At 36.7% G+C, this 21,327-nt stretch overlaps 1 protein-coding gene across 3 annotated transcripts in view; it reads right to left on the minus strand.

Annotated features, from left to right (window-relative positions):
- LOC126473588 (neo-calmodulin-like) overlaps positions 1-21,327 on the minus strand; it is a 109,488-nt gene that overhangs the window by 30,903 nt on the left and 57,258 nt on the right. For all 3 annotated transcript variants that reach the window (XM_050100734.1, XM_050100735.1, XM_050100736.1), the window contains 2 exons: positions 13,902-14,003; positions 1,354-1,489 (listed from right to left, as the gene is read on the minus strand). In XM_050100734.1, coding sequence (XP_049956691.1) covers positions 1,354-1,489; positions 13,902-14,003 — 238 coding nt within the window. The remainder of the gene's footprint in view (positions 1-1,353; positions 1,490-13,901; positions 14,004-21,327) is intronic.

A 21,327-nucleotide genomic window follows, 5' to 3' on the forward strand; every position in this document is an offset into this window, starting at 1 on the left:
TTATGACTGACCTCTACATCTACTAAACACATTTTTTTGTGTTTCTATTTGACATTTATTTGTGTTTCTATTTGTGTGATATCACGTACTATTAAAAGATTCACATTTGTTTCACAGAGGAACCATTTAATTCCTTTAAGTTCACAGAACATGATTTAATAGTTAGCAAAGCTGACTCTAGATCTGGATGTCCCAGATTCGATTATCAGTCAGGTCGGAGGTTTTCTTCATTTGGTCCTTGAGTTGTCCTAATCATTTCATGTCACCTTCATTGACACACAAGTCAGTGAAGTGGTGTCAAACAGAAAGACTTGCACCAGGCGGATGAACAATCCTGAAGTTTCTGATAATGGCATACAAGGATTTCATATAATTTATTTTCTTTATTTTGAAATTAATTCCAAACACCTATATTCAACACTAGTCATTTATTAAGACTAATTCTGAAGCTCTGATGATTTCATCATCAGGCACATGGTATGACAATCAAACTGTTGTGCATCTGAAAACTGTACATCTCCATAATCATGGAACATTATCACATGGTACTGAGGTGTAACATGCCATTTTATGGAACACAGCACTCTGCTAGGAAATAAGTATAAAGACATTATTTTTCACCCATTTTATCATTTTTGAACCCAGTGTCTGTGTGTGTGTGTGTGTGTGTGTGTGTGTGTGTGTGTGTGGAGGGGTTGGATGTATGTTAGTATCTGACAGCTGTTTAACTTCGATATTACTTTAGTACTGATCTATTCACCACCGCACTCCTATTCACCAGACAATATATTAATACTGTCATAATTTTCCAGTCACTACATAAAATGAAGGACACTGTTTCCTCTTGGCTATGGGGAGGAACTGTGTTAAGATCCACACAATTTTAATTGTAATTGGGCTCAAAATTAGACAAATGATGAACTGAAAATCAATTAATTATTGATTACATACATTTATTAATAGTTATTCCACATCCACTGTCCTCATTATACACAATTTATTCAGTCCATATACTCCCTATAATTTAAATCCAAAACAACCTGAATCCCCCATATATTTTTAAAGTTCCATTATATTCTTGTTGTATCCCTCTACCTTCCTTCATTTGTCCTGTTAGTCAACCAGTTGTTGAAGAACACTAGTTTATCTCACTGAACTTTTCAGCATTATTTTTTTCTATTTCAGTTTTGTTTACAACCTGGTGTTAATTTTTTTTATCCCACACAAGTTAATCTGATGTTCAGTTTTTCTTAAAGTCAGTTTCACAGCCTCTCAAAACACTACTGCTGTCAGCAAATAAAAGTCACCTGTACATCATATTTTAAAAATGCATTGATTTTGAAAAATACAAACTTGAATGCTTCACGGAGCTCATCTTCGCCCTCTGCACCCTTCATCTTTTTTGACATCATCTGCAGGAATTCATTAAACTCAATGGTTCCATTTCCATCCTGGTCCACTTCATTCACCATATCACGCAGTTCTGTCTCTGTGAAATAAAAATACTTTTTATGGTTTGCACACAAAAATTACAACATGACAATCAGAATCAAATTCATAAAATATCACTTTAATTTATCAAAATGATTGAAAAGAGAAGAAAATATCACTTCTCAATGTCAGAGACCTTTGGATTGTAGTTGCAGTTAAGAACAGTTAATTTTAAATACAATGCTGACAGGGAGTGTTGTCAGTCATTGAGGTCTCACACACACAGTATTCAGTATTCAGTACTCAGTATTCACCATTGACCACTTACAGCGGAATAGGTCTGAACATTAAATATACAATTAACAACAACTTTACAGTAAAGTTTTTACAATTTAATTCCTTTTCTTTTAGGAATATTCTTATATACTAATGTCAATGCTTATTTCAAAATATTCTGCTATCTTATAAAATGGGTGTTTGAGAAGCCAGTCATAAACCTTACGTTTGAAAATATTATTGGTCAGTGACCGAGCAGATGCTGGAAGTTTATTGAAGAGTTTTAAACTCATTATTTTGTGTGAGTTTGCAGTCTTTGTGAGTCTGTGTCTTGGTACGTCAAAGTCCAGTTTGCCTCTGGTGTTGTGGGGATGTATGTTCTCTCTGGTCTCGAACTCATTTAAGTTGCTTTTGACATAAAGCAGGGCTGTGTAGATGTATAGATTCACCACAGTTAATATCATGTGCTTGATAAAGAGGGGATGGCAGTGTTCCTTGGGCTTAGTTTTGCTTATTATTCTAATTACTTTTTTTTGAATTTTCAGAATTTCACTGAAAAAGCAAGAATGTCCCCATAACAATATGCCGTAGGAAATGTGTGACTGAAGAGGCCAAAATATACCACCTTTAGATACTCATCAGTGACTATATCTGTCAGTCTCCAGATGAGATAACACACTCTTGCTATTCTCTTGCAGATATGGCTAATGTGTTCCTCCCAGTTTAATTTTGAGTCAATGTGGAATCCTAATAATTTTATTGATTTGCTTTCAACAGCTGTAGTTAAACCCAGAATTAGCTCTTGTGTTTTATCAGGATTACACAGGAGTTCATTAGAAGAAAACCAATCCATTACTAGTTCTAGTTTTTCCTGTGTTGCCTGATGCAGTTCTGTTGTGTCATGGTGTGTATTGAGCAACATTGTATCATCTGCATAACACACAACTGAACTTGCTCCTACATGGTAAGGTAAGTCATTAATTGCAATGATAAACAGAAAAGGACCTAGGACCGAGCCCTGAGGCACTCCGGTCCGAACTTCCTTCAGTGAGGAGCATCTATTTTTAATTGATACATACTGTCTCCTGTTACTTAAGTATGATTCGATTACATCCAAAGATGGTTTGTGTATGCCATAAAATTCCAGTTTTGCAAGTAGGGTGTTAGATGGTATGCAGTCAAAGGCTTTGCTAAGATCACACAGTACGACTGACACTAGATCCTTATTTTCGAATGCAGTTAACACCTGGTTAACAACTTCAGTGACAGCAGTAGTGGTGTTTTTACCATGCTGATATGCAAATTGTCTGTTGGAGAGGAGATCATGCTTATCAAAATAGTTATTTAGTTGACTGTACATTACATATTCAAAAACTTTAGAAAAAATTGGGACAATAGAAACTGGTCGATAGTTTTGGGGCAGATGCTTATCTCCCTTTTTAAAGACCGGTATTACTTTAGCAGTTTTGAGTGCATCTGGGAAAACTCCAGATTCTAAACAAATATTAAAAATAAAAGAAAGAGGTTGACAGATAAGGTGTATTATTTTTTTCATTAGATAATTAGAAAACCAATAACAGTCCATGCTTTTGGAGTTGGTGAACCTTGCCACAGCTTTTACAATATCCTCTGGGGTGACAACATTCCAGTGGAAAGTATACATACTATGGGGCACAGCACAAAGATGATCTAGTGCACAAGTGCCATTTTGCTTGATTTTGTTTTTCAGCTCACTCACTGAGGTTAGGAAGTAATTATTTACTTCTTCTGGGACCAGCATTGCATCTTGTGTATGGGTTTGTGAATTATATTGGTTGACGATATCCCATGCTGCTTTACATTTGTTGGGAGCACTTTCAATGTAATGTTCACATGCTTGTTTTTTGGCCAAGGACAGTTTGTCTTTGTAGATTTTTTTACATTTTAGATAAGCTCTATAAGAAGTATTATCTAGCTCAGGTCCTTCTTTACAAGAATTTTTATATATTCTGTACAGTCTGAGCATCTCCTCCCTAGTGAGAGCTAGCTCATCAGTATACCATTTTAGCTGTTTGTTTTTCTGTTTATGTTTAGGGCTACTTTTGATTAATGGTGAGCAGGAGTACCATAACTCTATGAGTATTTCCAGGAATTTGTTAAACACCATTTCACCAGCACCCTTTCCAGGTTGTGTGTTGTATACAAAGTCCCAGTTAACATAAGATATTCTGTCAATAAATAAATTAATATATTCATCTTTCTGCCCTCTTACCCATGTGGCATTAGACTTGATTCTGACTGATTTGTCTGATTTAGGCAACTGATCACAGGAGAATGTTAAAATCAATGGTTCATGATCAGCTAGGGCTCCACTGGCAAGTCTGACGTCGTACATATCTCTAGAAAAATTTACTATAATATTATCTAAGCACGCCTTATCCCGTGTTGGTGTGTAATTTGTACATTGTAAATTTAGTGATCTTAAGATATTAAAAAACATTCTAGTAACATGTTCATCACTGTTGGCCATTTCAATGTTGAAATCGCCACAGATAATTAGTTTTATGTTAGATTTTAGTATTTTCCTCATAAGCAGCTCAAATCTTTCGAAAAATGTATTTACATTTCCTCCTGGTGATCTATATAAGCTAACAATTATGGTATTCTCTACGTTTAGTCTTATACAGCTAAATTCTCCATCTAGTTCTGCACAGTAAGAGCTAACATCTATTTTAGTAAACATTATACTATCTTTAACAAATATTAGGGCACCTCCATTCTTTCTTTCACTTCTACACATAATGTCTCCAACAGCATACCCCTGAGGAACAAAATATTGTACTTGATCGTCTGTCAGCCAATGTTCTGAGATACAAACAACATCAACGTTTTCAATACTGCACAAATGTTCTAATTGTAATACTTTGTTTCTAATGCAGCGAATGTTCGTTTGCATCACAGTAACAGATTTATCTTTATTGTTTATTGTCTGAGAACACTCTCTCATTCGAATGTCGCTTTTAGCAGCTAGTTCAAGTACAGGAGGTTTATTACCCGCCGATTCACAGACTTTTATACTAAAAAATGACGTACATTCCAGGTATTACTCAATCCGCTACTTTCGTAGATCGTTTTATTCCGTGTGAGTCTTTCTTTAATTATTTCATTGACACGATCGCAAACAAACTTTCTCCCTTCATAGTTTAGGTGGCGCCCGTGTCTGGTGTGAAGGTTACGCTTAAGTTTACTTATATCGACCACAGCACAATTTGCGTATTCAGAGCACAGTTTCTTTATTTTAATATTTGTTCTTCGAATTTCTTTATTAACGCACAAACTATAGATTAGATCGTGCCTATGAGGCACTGTAGCAACAACTGTATTCCTTGATTTATTTTTTTCTAGAAAGTTCTGAAGCACTTTTACGCAGACATCTGCTTCATTTTTCGCAACATCATTTGATCTCGTTATGCAAACGACAAAGTCATTTTCTTGCGTGGATTTTGTTTGAATGCAAGCGTCTAAAACATGTTTAGTTCCCGCTCCAGGTTTAACAACACTGGTCACTGCTAAGTCTCGATTTATTTCTGGAAACATATTTGATAAATTCCTGCCATGGCTATCTGTTAGAAAAAGCACACTGTTCTTCTTACCTCTTGTTTCCCGTTTATCAACATTTTTCCCAGAGTGACCATTCGTTTTCAACGCATTGTCTTTTGAATGGTCTGGATAATTTACACTGTCTTTAACTCCATCACTGGACTGCAGAACACCGTATTTGTTTTTATCCGTAAATGTAACTGCTGTTGCAAAGTTCGTTTTCATTTTTCCAGCTAAAGTCCTACCTTTGTGTCTCACTTCTGTCCACTCGGACGATTTGTGCCTTTCGTCAGGTGCCACTTCGGATGATTTGCTCTTCGACCGTAGTTCCCGATTTTCATTCTTGAGTGTGGTGATTTCGCTTCTTAAAGTGTTGATTAAGAATTGTAGACCTGAAACTCATTCTCTTAAATTTGTTATTTCGACGTTACAATTCTCGCACACTCCCTTTTTTGGTACATAACTGTAACTTTTTCTCATCTTAGGATTATACACTTCTACACTCGCGGCCATATTCAAATACCTTAACATGATAAGAAGTATGGGACTTAAATCTAGCAATACCAAAAGAACCTTCTGAAAATGTTTGTTGATTATGTCTGAGCTATTACCAAAGGTAGTGCAATGGAAGACCTGAGGGGTGGCATGAAACAACATAAAAGAAAATAGGAAATTAGAAAAGGCAAAAACAGAATTTAGAGTATTTTGAAATTACAAAAATAGCATAGTTAACAGCAACTGTGAAATTGTGCAGAACGTCCAGCAGATTACAGTCAAAACCAGCACTCATGGAAATAATATATTAAGAGGAACTTTAAAGAAGGGGAGCTCCAAGTATTTATTGGGAAACTTACTGAGAAATGAGGGTTTCAGATTTATTTCTCAAATGATGTTAAGACACATTAGTTGAAAATTATTTATGAGATTTATGCTATCAGTATTATTACTGAAAATTAATTAAGTCACCCTCAGCAGTGTATTTGCTGTGATGGCTGCGTGTGATAAGCAAAGTCAGTGGGCAGGACTGTCTCCCGTATAGGATTTCACATTTCAGTGGTGGTGCATTAGCAGTTATACCATCTGAGCATGCCTCAGTGACACAATAAAAGCTTCACCACATCATATACCCCACCCTTACTCCATCTTACAAACTCTCCAGAAGCTCTATCATGAGACAGTGAAACTAGCACTTCTGAGAGAATCGATACAGCAACCTTAGGGTTGTGTCTGAACTTAATCCCTTTGGTCTATGTGACAGCAATGTGGGAGAGCCTCCCGCGAACTTTGATAAGGAGGAGGAGGAACTTGTCAAGATAAGTTCAATGTCTGAGTCAGACTAAGGCATGATAGGATAGAGGACTGGTAGTTCACTGCATGTGATGGATATTCAAATTATATCTGGCACACTAATTTAACTTGTACATAAAATCATTGGTATTTATTTTAGGTTTTCAATAACTTCATTTCAGTTTTGTTCACAAATGTAAATGGCATCCACCTGCTACAAAAAGTCCACACCTGAAATGAAATCTGTCTTTAAAACAGATTTGTTTAATTTCACTCCAGCAATTCCTTACAGTTAACGTAGATTCCTTCACTCAACTACATTTCAGAATATACCATAATTTTAATGTAACACAAACAAAATTTGCATTTCAGTTAGCCCCTCTTGTAACCATAATATACCATAGATCCTTTGGTTTGAAGATAACACAGGCCACGTCAATCTACAATAAGGATAACAGAAGAGCTCCACAAAACTACCTTCCAATATCCTTGACATGTATCCAGTGGAGAATCTCAGAACATACACTATCTGATGAAAGGTATCCAGACACCAACATGTAATGTAGAATTGACCACTAAATATCACAAAAGTGGATCTGCCAGGAAAAAAGGTGGAATTATTGTGTTGTCAGAAAAGAAGAGTTAACAGCAGGATGGGCCTGTCAGGAGAGCTCAGTGACTTTGATGTGGAATAGTCACTGAATGTCACTTGAGTACAGGCCATTCTGGGACATTTCAGCCATTCTAAAGCTGTCATTTAAATCTATACTTGATGTTAACAAATTTTTCTTCTTCAGAAACACTCTCCTTGCCATTGCCAGTATACATTTTATATCCTCTCTTCTTCGACCATCATCAGTTATTTTGCTCCACAAATAGCAGAACTCCTTTACTACTTTAAGTGTCCCATTTTCTAATCTAATTCCCTCAGCATCACCTGACTTAATTCGACTACATTCCATTATCCTCGTTTTGCTTTTGTTGATGTCCAACTTATACCGTCCTTTCAAGACACTGTCCATTCCGTTCAACTGCTCTTTCAAGTCCTTTGCTTTATCTGACAGAATTACAATGTCATCAGTGAACCTCAAAGTTTTTATTTCTTCTCCATGGATTTTAATACCTACTCTGAACTTTTCTTTTGTTTCGTTTATTGCTTGCTCAATATGCAGATTGAATAACATTGGAGATAGGCTACAACCCTGTCTCCCTCCCTTCCCAACCACTGCTTCCCTTTCATACCCCTCGATGTTTATAACTGCCATCTGGCTTCTGTACAAATTGTAAATAGCCTTTCACTCCCCCTATTTTACCCCTGCCACCTTTAGAATTTGAAAGAGAGTATTCCAATCAGCACTGTCAAAAGCTTTCTCTAAGTCTACAAATGCTTGAAATGTAGGTTTGCCTTTCCTTAATCTTTCTTCTAAGATAATTCGTAGGGTCAGTATTGCCTCATGTGTTCCAAAGCAAAGCATAGAGACCTTTATACCTGTCATCATGTGTAGTGTCAACAGTAAAGTATAGAGGAGGTGGTGTTACAGTATAAGGGAGATTTTCACGATTAGGGTATGGTACCCTTATTGTGCTTAAGAAAATCCTAAGTGTGGAAGGATATGAAGATATTTTGCCTTTTTATGTATTGCGAACAGTAGAGAAATGTGTACAGTGGAGGAACAGTGCAGAGACAATGACTGTTTGTATAAGCATGTCAATGCACTCTGTCATAAAGCAGCAGCTACAAAGCATTTGTATCTGCCCAAGTAGCTGTCCATGTTAAAGTGCCTGCTTCCAGGATAGTGGGACGCATTGGACCCTATTCAAATCTGCCTCGTGGAATAACAATAAGGGTCAGTGTGGAGCCCAGTGTGGATGTGATTTCTCTGCATTTTCCCACATCCCACTGAGTATTGATTGCTAGGAGACTGATGACATTAGATGTTTGATCTTCTTAAACCCACAATCAGCAGCACCAGCAACAATAGCAGTGAGGCATTGTTTTGTTCCTGAAATAGACTGACCCACCCAGAGTCCTGACATAAACCCAATGGAACACCTTTTGGATGAGTTACAATGTTGATGCCACTCCAGACTCCAGTGTCTGATGTCACCTGCCATTGCTTAACAGAGATTCAGAAAACTCAATGGAAGTGTCTCCACCAGAAATCAGTCATGATAAGGGTGAATGGTGGATACACTCCATATTAATGTCCACTAGTAGGTGTCTGGATATTTTTATAAGATAGTCTATACTGAGCTAAAACTTAATGAAATATTTCGAACAGAACAGTCTCCACAGCAACCAGCATGGATCTCAAAACATGTAATTCAAAAGTCACTTTTTGCATGTGAAAAAGTTATGTATAGTGAAGTTCTAACTTGGACAAAAATCCAGTAAAGTTTTAAATCACTTTGTAGCACAGCTTTTAAAGCAGTCATGTTGTTTTTGTTCCATTCAAGTGGATAAATTGGAAGCTCATACTGTAAAAATTTTATTGAAAGACGCCTCATATGAAGCAGCTGTTAGTGGCACTAAAGTTAGTGCCCAGTCATCTGCGGCTGACATAGGAACTGAAATTAAGGGTAGTGAACCAGAAGCAGAAATGCTGAACTCAATTTTCAAATGTTTTACAAAGATGGATCTGCAAGTACTGCCCTAGTTTAATTACTGCATCACTCCTAATATGAGTGGTGTAGACATTAGCATCAGTGGCACTGAGAAACAATTGAAACTGCTAAAATTAAACATGGCACCAACACATGATGGAATCCCTACATATTCTACATAGAATTTGAGGACGAGTTAACCCATCTTTTGACCATAATATACCATAGATCCTTCTTCAAACAAAAAAACTGTGCCAACCATATCACAGATCTTTCTTCAAATAAAACACTGTTCCCAGAAGTTTGAAGAAAGAACATGTCAAAACCACATAAAAAAGATGTAGCAGAAGTGATTCACAAAACTACTGTCCAATATCATTAACATCCACCTGTTCTAGAATCTCAGAACATGTTCTCCCTTAAACCTCAAGTGGTGTGTCATTTTTCATAACAAGAGTGGGCATATACACATGTATAGAATAGCTTTCTTTATGTTACAAAGGTAAGTCATGTATGATAAAAACAACAGTTTAATCTTACTTTATTTAAACAATGAGAAAATAAACTTACATAATATGAGCTACACCTCTGTTTTATTAAACAATAATGAAACAAACTTTCACTATAACACACTGCTGCCAAGGACATGTGTTGACAGACGCAGATCCCATTCGAAGCATTAAGCAGTGCAGTTGCACCAGATCCCAGCCAGAACCTTATTCAATCACTAATTATCTCATAGACAAATGCCTCAATCTGGATTTATGTTGCTAGTTTGGGGTTATTTTTTTATACTGATCGTAAATTTTTTCTTGCCTTGCTCACTTTAGATTTTATATTGCTGCTGCTCAATTGGACGTATAACAACACAATTTATCGTTGTGCTACCTGAAGCAATAATGAAGGAATAGGTATAGGTTTCCAGTTGTGGATCAACAATGTAATCATGCAAAATCATTCACATAGTTTAGATGTAAATGTATATCTCATGTAAAATCAGCTGCTTTGAACAAGACATGTATTTTTTGGTGCAAAATTTGTTCATATGTTGCCAGTAGACATCAAGCTTGGAAATCCACAGATAATCAAAAATGCTGTGAAAGTACATTATTATCTATTATGTGACAAGGCCACAGACAAAGTAACAGCCATGAAATTGCTGGGCATACATTTTGATGAAAACTTAAATTTTAATGACCATGTAATACGACTCGAACAGAAACTCAATTCTGTCTATTTTGTCCTTAGAGTTATCACAAACATTTGTGCCTCAGAAGGTGCTAGGGCTGGATACTTTGGTTATTTTAAGTCTCTTGCAACATATGGAAAATACTTTGGGCTTCCACCACTTGCCATCCAAAACAATTTTTTTTGTTATGGAAGAGGGCTATTGGAATAACAATACACTGTCCTCCACAGACACATTGCAACCCCATGCACAGAAAGCCTAATATATTGAGCCCTACCTTGAAGTATGTCAGGAAAATGCTCACTTTCAAAGTCACAGCACCCATAATAGCACACTGCTCCACACACAACAAACAAAAAGAACTAACACACAAAGGCATGTGAGCCATATCACTGTTGGGAGTTTAGTGCTCTATGATGGAGAGGCCACCACCTTAGCCCATTTTACCTGCACCCTTAACCACCTCTCCTTCGAGAGCCAGGCCTACAAATAAACCAGAGGCAGTCCTATGGGAACGAGGATGGACCCATCATATGTCAATCTTTTTGTCGGCCACATGGAAGAAGCATTCCTCAAGAGCCAGAAAACTGCCCCCATGACTGGGCACATATTTTGCAACATGATTTATTTGTTAAGTGAGGTAGTTACGGGTAAAGATAAAATGGGATAAGGGGGAGGCCTCTCAGTCATAGAGCACTAAACTTCCAACAGTGATAGAGCTCACATGCCTTTGTGTGTTCATTCTTTTTGTTTATTGTATATGAACCACGGTGAAGGAGAGCTTTCTGCAAGTGCTTAACTCCAAGCAAAATTCATATGTTCCTTTTCCAGATCCAAAGATGCCTTACTTGACATTGACCTCCACCTCTCTGAAGCCCAAATACAGACCACAGTTCATATAAAAGTAACAAGTAATCTACAATACCTACACTTTGACTGATGCCATTCCTTCAACATCAATGACTCTGTCCAGCATCCTTGACACTCCCAGAAAATGTATTTGCTTCACCATCAAATCTTTCAACATCTACACCAGTAACCACTCTCAGGCTTTCCTCCTCTACAACTACCTTACAGATCTTATCCACAAACAAATTTCCCAGACAATACCCTCCTCTGAGCCTCTGACTGATATAGTTCCCCTTAAAAAAAAAAGTTTGAAAGCATGTGCCCCCCCCCCCCCCCCAAATCCCTTACACTCCGTACCACCAAGATTTCAAATGCCTCATTCTCTTACTCCACCAAAGCTATAAGTTTCCAATGTTAAGCCATGAAACGAAATCTTCTCTCTCTGATATCCTCCCCACACAAGTTAATGTTGTTTTTTGTCACTCTCCTCATCTCTGTAACATCCTTGTCAGAACATATGACAATTCTACATCAGTATCCAAAAAGAAGGGCAATCACTCACCTATAGTGCACCAATCCATGGAGCACAGAAACTCATAACCATACTAAATTGTCTGAGTGCATCAATGGACATAGGACTGTCCACTTTGGGTACATGCAATATCCAGTTGCTGAGCATGCTTGAAATGATTCAAAGAAACTGAGTCCTATGGCCTGTAAGTTTTGTTTAGTTGACTATTACTTTTCATGAATGTCTCTGACATGTCTGATCATTGATTATTATAGTCACCATCAAAAAATACAGTAATTGGAGAATACATAAGATTTTAGAAACAATGCCTACTGCGGCAGTACTGGGTGAAAAGAGTATAGCTAGGTTTGGAATCAAATTACCCACCTCAAATATTCTAATTCAAAACTCTGTACTGATTGAAGCTACTATCTTGTTATGCATGTCATTATTGTGATGCTGAATTGCCATTTCTTGACATCCCTTTTCTACAAAAAATATGCAAGGTATGAAATTTTATCAGAGACATTTTTGTATCAAGGAATCACACATTTCTGTACACATTCAATATCCTCTGTTAATCCTGTTTGGTGCAGGTGCCACACACTTCTGGGCCACAATGTTCTAGGATGGGTTGCGCAAGTGATTTGTAAGCAATCTACTTTTTAGACTGATTTCACTTCCCCAGGATTCTACCAATAAACTGAAGCATAGTACCTACTTTATCCATGACTGAGCCTATGTGATCATTCCATTTCGTATCCCTACAAAGTGTTACAACCAGGTATTCATATGATTTGGCCAATTCCAACAGTGACTCAGTGATATTATAGTCATAGGATGCCACTTTTTCCATTTTATGAAGTTCACATTTTTATATTTATGACCATTGAAAGCAAGTTGGCAATCTTTGCACTACTTTGAAATCTTATCAAGATCTGATTGAATATTTATGCAGCTTCTTTCAGATAGTACTTCATTATAGATTACTGCATCATCTGCAAAAAGTTACTATTACTGCAGAAAGTTACTATGATTTGCAACGTCATTAATATACAACATAAACAGCAAGGGTCCCAACACATTTCCCTGGGGCACACCTGAAGTTGATGATGACTCTCCATCCAAGCTAACATGCCATATCCTCCCTACCAAAAAGTCTTCAATCCAGCCACAGATTTCACTTGATACCCCATAAGCTCATACTTTTGACAACAACTATGGATATGACACTGAGTCAAACAATTTTCAGAAATCAAGAAATACTGTGTCTACCTGACTGTCTTGATCCAAAGCTTTTAGTATGTCATGTGTGAGTTGGGTTTCATATGATCGATGTTTTCAGAATCCACACTGGTTGACATTGAAGAGGTCATTCTGTTCAAGATATCTCATTATGGTTGAGCTCAGAATCTGTTCTAACATTCTGCAACAAATTGATGTCAAGGATACTGGATGGTAATTTTGTGGATCACATCTACTACGCATCTTGTAGATGAGTGTCACCTGCACTTTTTTCCAAGAACTGGGCATGGTTTTTTGTTCCAGAGATCTATGATAGCTTATAGTTAGAACAGAGTCTAATTCAGCTGCAAATTCAGTATAGAATCTGATAGGGACTCCATTGGGCCCTGGAGTTTTGTTCAGTTTTCACAATTTCAGCTGTTTCTCAATACCACTGACACTAATACACGTTTCACTACTTTGTTTTCAGAGGTACTAGGATTAAATTCAAGAAATTCTCTTGGGCTTTGGTTTGTAAATGAACATTTGAAAATGAAGTTAAACATTTCAGCTTTTGTTTTGCTCCCCACAATGTCATTCCTGTCCCATTCGCACACTAACTTCGGTGCCCTCAACAGCCTTTATGTAAGAACAGGATGTCTTTTGGTTTTGTGAAATATCATTTGACAATATTCTGCAATGGTAGTCATTGAGGGCATCACACATTGCTTTCTTGGCAGCCAAATATGTCAAAAGGGCAATGTGTGATGCCTTCAATGACTATCATAGCAGAATGTTGTCAAATGATATTTCACAAAACCCAAAGAAATTCTGGTCATATGTAAAGACTGCTGATGGCACCAGAGTAAGTGTCTAGTCCAGTATTCACATAAATGATCTAGTGGATCAAGGAACCACTAATACAATTTTACACTAATAACAGAAACTCACCTGTTGGTCTTTGCCCTAGTGATCTCATGACAACCCCCAGTTCTGCCATAGTTATGGTGCCATCTTCATCCTTGTCAAACAGCATGAATGCCTCTTTAAACTCTGAAACATTGATAGGGAATTTCATTTATAACATAAGACTTTACAGTCTGGGTATTAAGGACAATATATTATAATTGAAAAAAAATATGTTTCTTGTCACTGAAGCAACAATGAAACTTAACACAGAGAAGTAAGAATGTGATCAGTTGTATGTGATATGAGTTACAGACAGAAGCAAAGAGCCAAACTTCCTTTATTTTTACATACAAAATGTATAAAAATAACACTGTGAACCCTTAGTATTGTATAGTATGTCAAACTGGTTACCTTTCAAAAGGGAACCCTTGTCCAAATATTCTTGTCTACTGCTCCATGGGATATCAAAGTTAGAAAATGAATTGGACAAAGTGATGGGCATGTAGTTAACAATGTGTTAAATGCACCAAAAATGAAGCACAGTATACAGTAATTTATTACATGAAAATTACCAATTTTGTACAAAATCACTGCAAACATACACACACAAGACCAAATATATGTGGCTGTGCACACAGGTTTACAGTTTCTGCATAGATTCATATGATAAGGTCTTCTTCTTATGTCAATCAAGTAGCATATGCCAAAGTTTTCATGAGACTGCCCAGAAAACAACCAGGAAGTGTAAGGTCCTGAGACTACCATGGGCATAAAGCACACTGACCTCCACCAGTCAAATGGTGTTAAGTTCTGGAGTGCCAAATGTTCAGATCCAAGCAAGCTGGAATTGTCATCTTACTGGCACAGTACCTAAAAAAAACCTCAGTTGTAATGTTTTATATCACACCAGAGTATCTGTTGTGTTCCATGCAGCTGCCTATGGAAAACAGTTGTGAACACAAGGCCCCTGTACTCTAAAAGTTGTATTACAAAGATTTCTGAAACAGACTAGCACTGATAAGATGCATTTCACAGTTTAAAGAAGGAAGGAAGGGAAGTCTTTAACGTCCCTTTGATGGTGAAGTCATTGGAGATGAGCACAACATGAAATTCTGGAATGATGATGTAAGAAATTGACCATATCTTTTCCTGTGGACAACCCAAAAGTTGCCGTCAGTGATTTAAGGAAACCATAGAAAACCTAAATGAGTGGTGGGGATGTTAACCACTGTCCTGCCCAATGTTAGTCCAGTGTCTGAATCTCAGTGTCACTTTGTTCAGTCACAGTTCATGGTCATTGACAATTATAGGAAGGCAACTCACTAGCAAACAAAATAAAAGTGACAGATTTCTTCCTCTTTAGAAATGTGCAATGCTGAACTGTAGTGACAATGTGACAATAGACATCATCATTGCACAACATGTAATCGAAATTGCTCTTAATACTAAGACAGTTTATATCAACTTACGTTATGAAGGACGACTCGGAAGAGCTAAAAGATTTATGTGCAGCAGACTGGAATTGCATTTTTTGTGCTAAGGGATGATCAAAGATATTAAATTGAACCAAAGATGTGTCTAGTCCAGCTAGTTATTAGAGCTATCTGTAGAAACACACCTGTGAAACCCAACACATTAAAAATTGTTTCCTTAAATAACTGTCTTCACATGTTATTCTGGATAATTTTATAAATAACCAATCACTGTCTACCTCTCAATGATTGACCAGATTAAATATGCCAACCAATGACACTAATAGCAGGGTCATGTATAAAGGACAGTAGCACATATTAAATAGCTGAGCTAAGTGCTGACCAATAGAGGTGACTGGCTGAGAGTTGCTCATTCCAAAAGTAAGGCTCTTAGGTTTGAAATTAGTACAGTTTCCATCAATAGATAGGAATGTGCACTGTGCAAATGGCACGGCACCCAGTAAGACAGATGGAAAACCTCTTAAATTATTGAAATGGTACTATAGTTGCAGCCTGGTTGGCAATTAATTTGCTTGTCAGCCAATTTCCATATTTTGTGCACTGCTCTGTTGTACTGCTGTCAACAATGCTACCATCCTGTAACAAAACACAAACTACTTAATTAGTATGAAAACCATTAACTATGAAATTAATAAGGCATTGGCACAGGAGACCAGTTAGATGCTGCCTATGCCTCCGTTACAGGACTGCATATTTAACTATGACACCAAATATTATCCAAAGCAATGTTAACATCACCATTCTCAAACTTTGATGCCCATAGTACCCAAATTAAGGGAATATATTCTGAAAATAGATCAATTTGCAGTCCTACATGACACTGTCTGTATTATTTGACACATCCTACATGAAATATTATTCACAAATATATAATTCGTACTTTGTGTGTGCCAATAACAGGAACTAAATTAAAGATGATATTACAAAAATACTTCCCCGTAATTGAATCATGCAAGTGAATCTACATATGTATTTCCTTTTGACTCATGCAAGTTAAACTACACATGTATTTCCTTTTTCCTTTACTACAGTGAACTAATCATATTACACAGACAAAAACACATCAAATGATATTTTTCTGTTTCCACTAATAACTAATACACCATTCTTGCTAACTTCTTAAAGCTGGTTTACTTATTGCCCGTCTCTACTTTTAGTAATAAAGTTTCTATGCATGTGTCAGATTACTATCATTTTCCAAGTTGTACTAAGAACATTAGTGATCATGTATAACAGGAATAACTGAACAGAAATATTATTGTCATACATAAATAAATATTGAAAAGGTAAGAACATGATACATTTCTGAGGCAAGTAATTATAAGATGTAATTCATCAGCCATAAAACTTTGCAAAAAAATACTGATAAAGCTAATGGAAGATGCAACAATGGTACTTTACTGAAATGAAAATTACAACCACGATTGCATTTTTAGTAATAAGGCACTGCAAGTGCAACTATTTCATGATCATTCAAAACGGTTGTGATGTTGAACCTGTGTGGAACAGGCTACTTCAATCGCCTTTCACTAATCTTTTGTAAAATGACAACTGCAGGTTCACTAATTGTAATATGATGAAGTATTAAAAATAAAAGAATAAGTGGACTAATGAACATGAATGGTATAAATGTATTTACTAACATGAATCACGTACTGAGAGGACAGCCTGGCAAACAGTTACTGGCTTAAAAAGAGGACCATTCTTTGTTGATTTGTTGATATCATAAACATCTAAGGATCTATATCTCTTCTTAATATACTTCCATATAATATGAAACCCTAAGCATAGAATTTAAAAAAAGAAATATAAAAAGAAAGCAGAAAAAGAGAAAACAGCGCTACCATATGACATTTTTATACTCCCTCCTGTTTTGATTTTATTTTCTATGAAATGCTTCATACTTTTATCATATTAGCAAGTGATGGTACATTGCATGATAAACTAAAGTAAATAGTGTCAAGTGAAAGGTATAATCTGAGTCCTGTTTTTATGTTAATTGCTGTTTTGTGGTTGGTGGTTATCATAGAATTCTATTTAGCCATGCAGATTAAATTAAGTGAAGACACTGTTATCAATTTTGCATGTTAACCAGAACTCCAGCAATGAACTTTCAGAGGTGATAGTATGGATCACACCTAGTTCTTGAGTCACATTATACATTCATTGCATCTTATTTCACTGATGGCCCATATATTGATCTACCAAAAAGAAAAAAAAATTGCCCTGGTTTCTATAAGCACAATATTTTGTTGGTTACAAAGTGATTAATTATCAAAGTAAGGATGAATTAATTCATGTTGATTTTTCAGCCATCAGAAGTTGGAGAGTGAAATATATTGTTTTAGATGTTTGTTTCTGTAGCACAGGCATGGTTAACGTCTAGTGGACATGAGTTTTCTTTCAAAATGGTACTTTTTCAGTCCCCACCACAAATCTTCAATATGTGTAGTCATTATTTACAGATACCTAGGCTGCTCTCCATCCCACTCATATTTCCTTTCCCACCCAGCACTTCTAAAAGATAACTTCCAGTTATTTTGTGCTTAAGTTTGGAGTTTGCAGCATAAAACTGATAGTGAAATGGCAATGAATGAAATGTCACAAAAATATTTGGATCACTGAACATTAGCTTTGACTTTTGAAATAATGTATGTATATAACAGCCACATCCGGAACAAGAAAATGTGCAAAATGCTTAGTACATCATTTCTGCAGAAGTATGATGCAATGACCAATCACTTTAACATTTTAGAGACCATGTGTTACTGGGAATGTGTTTCTTGTTTTGGTCCATACTGTCTCCTCCCAATGATGGAAAGCAAACAGCTTGTAGCAGAAATATATGTTTCATAGTATCAGAGATTAACAAGTTCTCATGGCACTTTAGGTCTGCATTTAGAGCCCAAGTTTGACTTTTTTTTCTTTTTTTGGTCCATGCCCACTGACAACCTTGGGAGAGCCATTCCTGACAAAACTTTACCATCTGGTGAGCAAGATGTATGAGACAGGTGAAATTCCCCTCAGACTTGAAGAAGAATATATTAATTCCAATCCCAAAGAGAGCAGGTGTTGACAGATGTGAAAATTACCAAACTATCAGTTTAGTAAGTCACAGCTGCAAGATACTAACGTGAATTCTTTACAGACAAATGGAAAAACTGGTAGAAGAGAACCTCGGGGAAGATCAGTTTGGATTCCTTAGAAATATTGGAACACATGAGGCATACTGACTCTATGACTTATCTTAGAAGATAGATTAAGAAAAGGCAAACCTACGTTTCTAGTATTTGTAGACTTGGAGAAAACTTTTGATAATGTTGACTGGAATACTCTCTTTCAAATTCTGAAGGTGGCAGGGGTAAAATACAGGGGGCGAAAGGCTATTTACAATTTGTACAGAAACCAGATGGCAGCTATAAGAGTCGAGGGACATGAAAGGGAAGCAGTGGTTGGGAAGGGAGTGAGACAGGGTTGTAGCCTCTTCCCGATGTTATTCAATCTGTATATTCAGCAAGTAGTAAAGGAAACAAAAGAAAAATTTGAAGAAGTTATTAAAATCCATGGAGAAGAAATAAAAACTTTCAGGTTCGCCGATGTCATTGTAATTCTGTCAGAGACAGCAAAGGGCTTGGAAGAGCAGTTGAATGGAATGGACAGTGTCTTGAAAGGAGGATAAGATGAACACCAACAAAAGCAAAATGAGGATAATGGAATGTAGTTGAATTAAGTTGGGTGATGCTAAGGGAATTAGATTACGAAATGAGAAACTTAAAGTAGTAAAGGAATTTTGCTATTTGAGGAGCAAAATAACTGATGATGGTCGAAGTAGAGAGGATATAAAATGTAAACTGGCAATGGCAAGGAAAGCGTTTCTGAAGAAGAGAAATTTGTTAACATTGAGTATAGATTTAAGTGCCAGGAAGTCGTTTCTGAAAGTATTTGTATGGAGTGTAGCCATGTATGGAAGTGAAATGTGGATGATAAATAGTTTGGACAGGAAGAGAATAGAAGCTTTCGAAATGTGGTGCTACAGAAGAATGCTGAAGATTAGATGGGTAGATCACATAACTAATGAGGTTGTATCGAATAGAATGTGGGAGAAGAAGAGTTTGTGGCACAACTTGACTAGAAGAAGGGATCGGTTGGCAGGACATGCTCTGAGGCATCAAGGGATCACTAATTTAGTATTCTAGGGCAGCATGGAGGGTAAATATCATAGAGGGAGACCGAGAGATGAATACACTAAGCAGATTCAGAAGGATGTAGGTTGCAGTAGGTACTGCAAGATGAAGCTTGCACAGCTTAGAATAGCATGGAGAGCTGCATCGTACCAGTCTCAGGATTGAAGACCACATCAACAACCACTCCTGAAACTTTGTCAGTGAGTTTCTGGTTCACCCTGTAAAGGATATTTTAGACAGTGTCACATATTCCTACAGGAAGTAGGTATTGGTCATAACAACAAGAACAATTCCTATAATTGTATGTCTGGAAACCAATACGTGTTCAGGTATCTGCTATTTTACTTGTGACAATTAATGTGTAGTATTCAGGGAAGTCTTACTGCTGCAGTTCATTGTGCATGTCTGAATGGTCGTAATTTGCAGGACACTGATGGCGGTGCTGATCCCAGTCATAACGGAGCAACAATCTACTACATCAATCACTTCAACTACATTAGCAGATTAGTGATCCTGTGCAGTGTGAACAAACTGTACTGTAAACAGTGCAATGGAATCTTACTATTACCATTATTATCAATACAGTAGTTCTGGCATAGTGTATGTAATTTAGGAGTAATGGAGATCATGCACTGAATAGCGTAAGTTTTCTGTTGCTGATAGACATGCAAAAAAAACGGAAACTTTGCTAGTTTTTCGAAGAAATACTTTGACAAGCTAAAAATATATATATATATATATATATATATATATATATATATATATATATATATATATATATATATATACACACACACACACACACACACACACACACACACACCCGTGCACCTACGTAGTGCAGGTTGGACACACAATGACAGTAGCACAGGTGTGTCTGTGTGTGTGTGTGTGTGTGTGTGTGTGTCTGTGTGTCTGTGTGTGTGTGTGTGTGTGTGTGCGTGTGTGTGTGTGTGTGTGTGTGCGTGTGCGTGTGCATTTGAGAGAGAGAGAGAGAGAGAGAGAGAGAGAGAGAGAGAGAGAGTGAAAGAGTGGGTAGGGAGGAGGGAGGGTATTCTATCTTGTCAAACGGTTTCTTCCAAAAGCTTTCAAAGTTTTCATCCTTTTTTGTGTGCCTGTTGATGATGCTTTTGCGAATCATTGTTATGGTGTTTGTGCATATTATAGTGTTCAGTTTAGCTACATGGATGAACTGAAGACAGTGACACTAATTTTGCAATGTGTTTTGGAGATCTTATTGTGGGTATTTTCAAGGTCCTACTTCATGAGAGATATTTTTGTTTTGTTTTTGGGTGCCTCTCATACTTGGCTGGTGAGTTTGAGCTGATTTCCCCAGTTCAAAGCTCTCCAACTTCCTGCAGGTGTCTTGTTATTTACATTATGTTTTTAAAGTATTTTGAGTATTTGTGTTATTGAAACATTAAGGTTGTTGTGGGTCGATTAAAGTTACACGTGTGATGTAATAGTTGTCATTTCTAATTTAGATGAGCTACCCATGCCTGTCATTTTGACAATTTCATGTGTGTAAACTTATGCCTGGTCCCAAATGGTTCAATGTAAATATAATCTTTTGAAAGATTGCAAGGAAATTCATAATAGTTACATTTCTTCTGCAACATGAAAGGTTAAATGACGGCCACCAGGACATTAAAGCTTCTCACATACCAAATAAGTAACTCAGCTTTGTTTATAAAGTCTATTTTTTATGTGACTGATTGAGAAAAAATATATGTTTCTTTAGAATAAATATCAAAGTGTCACTTGCAACAGTAACTGGTAGCAAATTATAAT

The sequence above is a fragment of the Schistocerca serialis genome, chromosome 4, assembly GCF_023864345.2.
Source record: "Schistocerca serialis cubense isolate TAMUIC-IGC-003099 chromosome 4, iqSchSeri2.2, whole genome shotgun sequence".
Classification (NCBI taxonomy): domain Eukaryota; kingdom Metazoa; phylum Arthropoda; class Insecta; order Orthoptera; family Acrididae; genus Schistocerca; species Schistocerca serialis.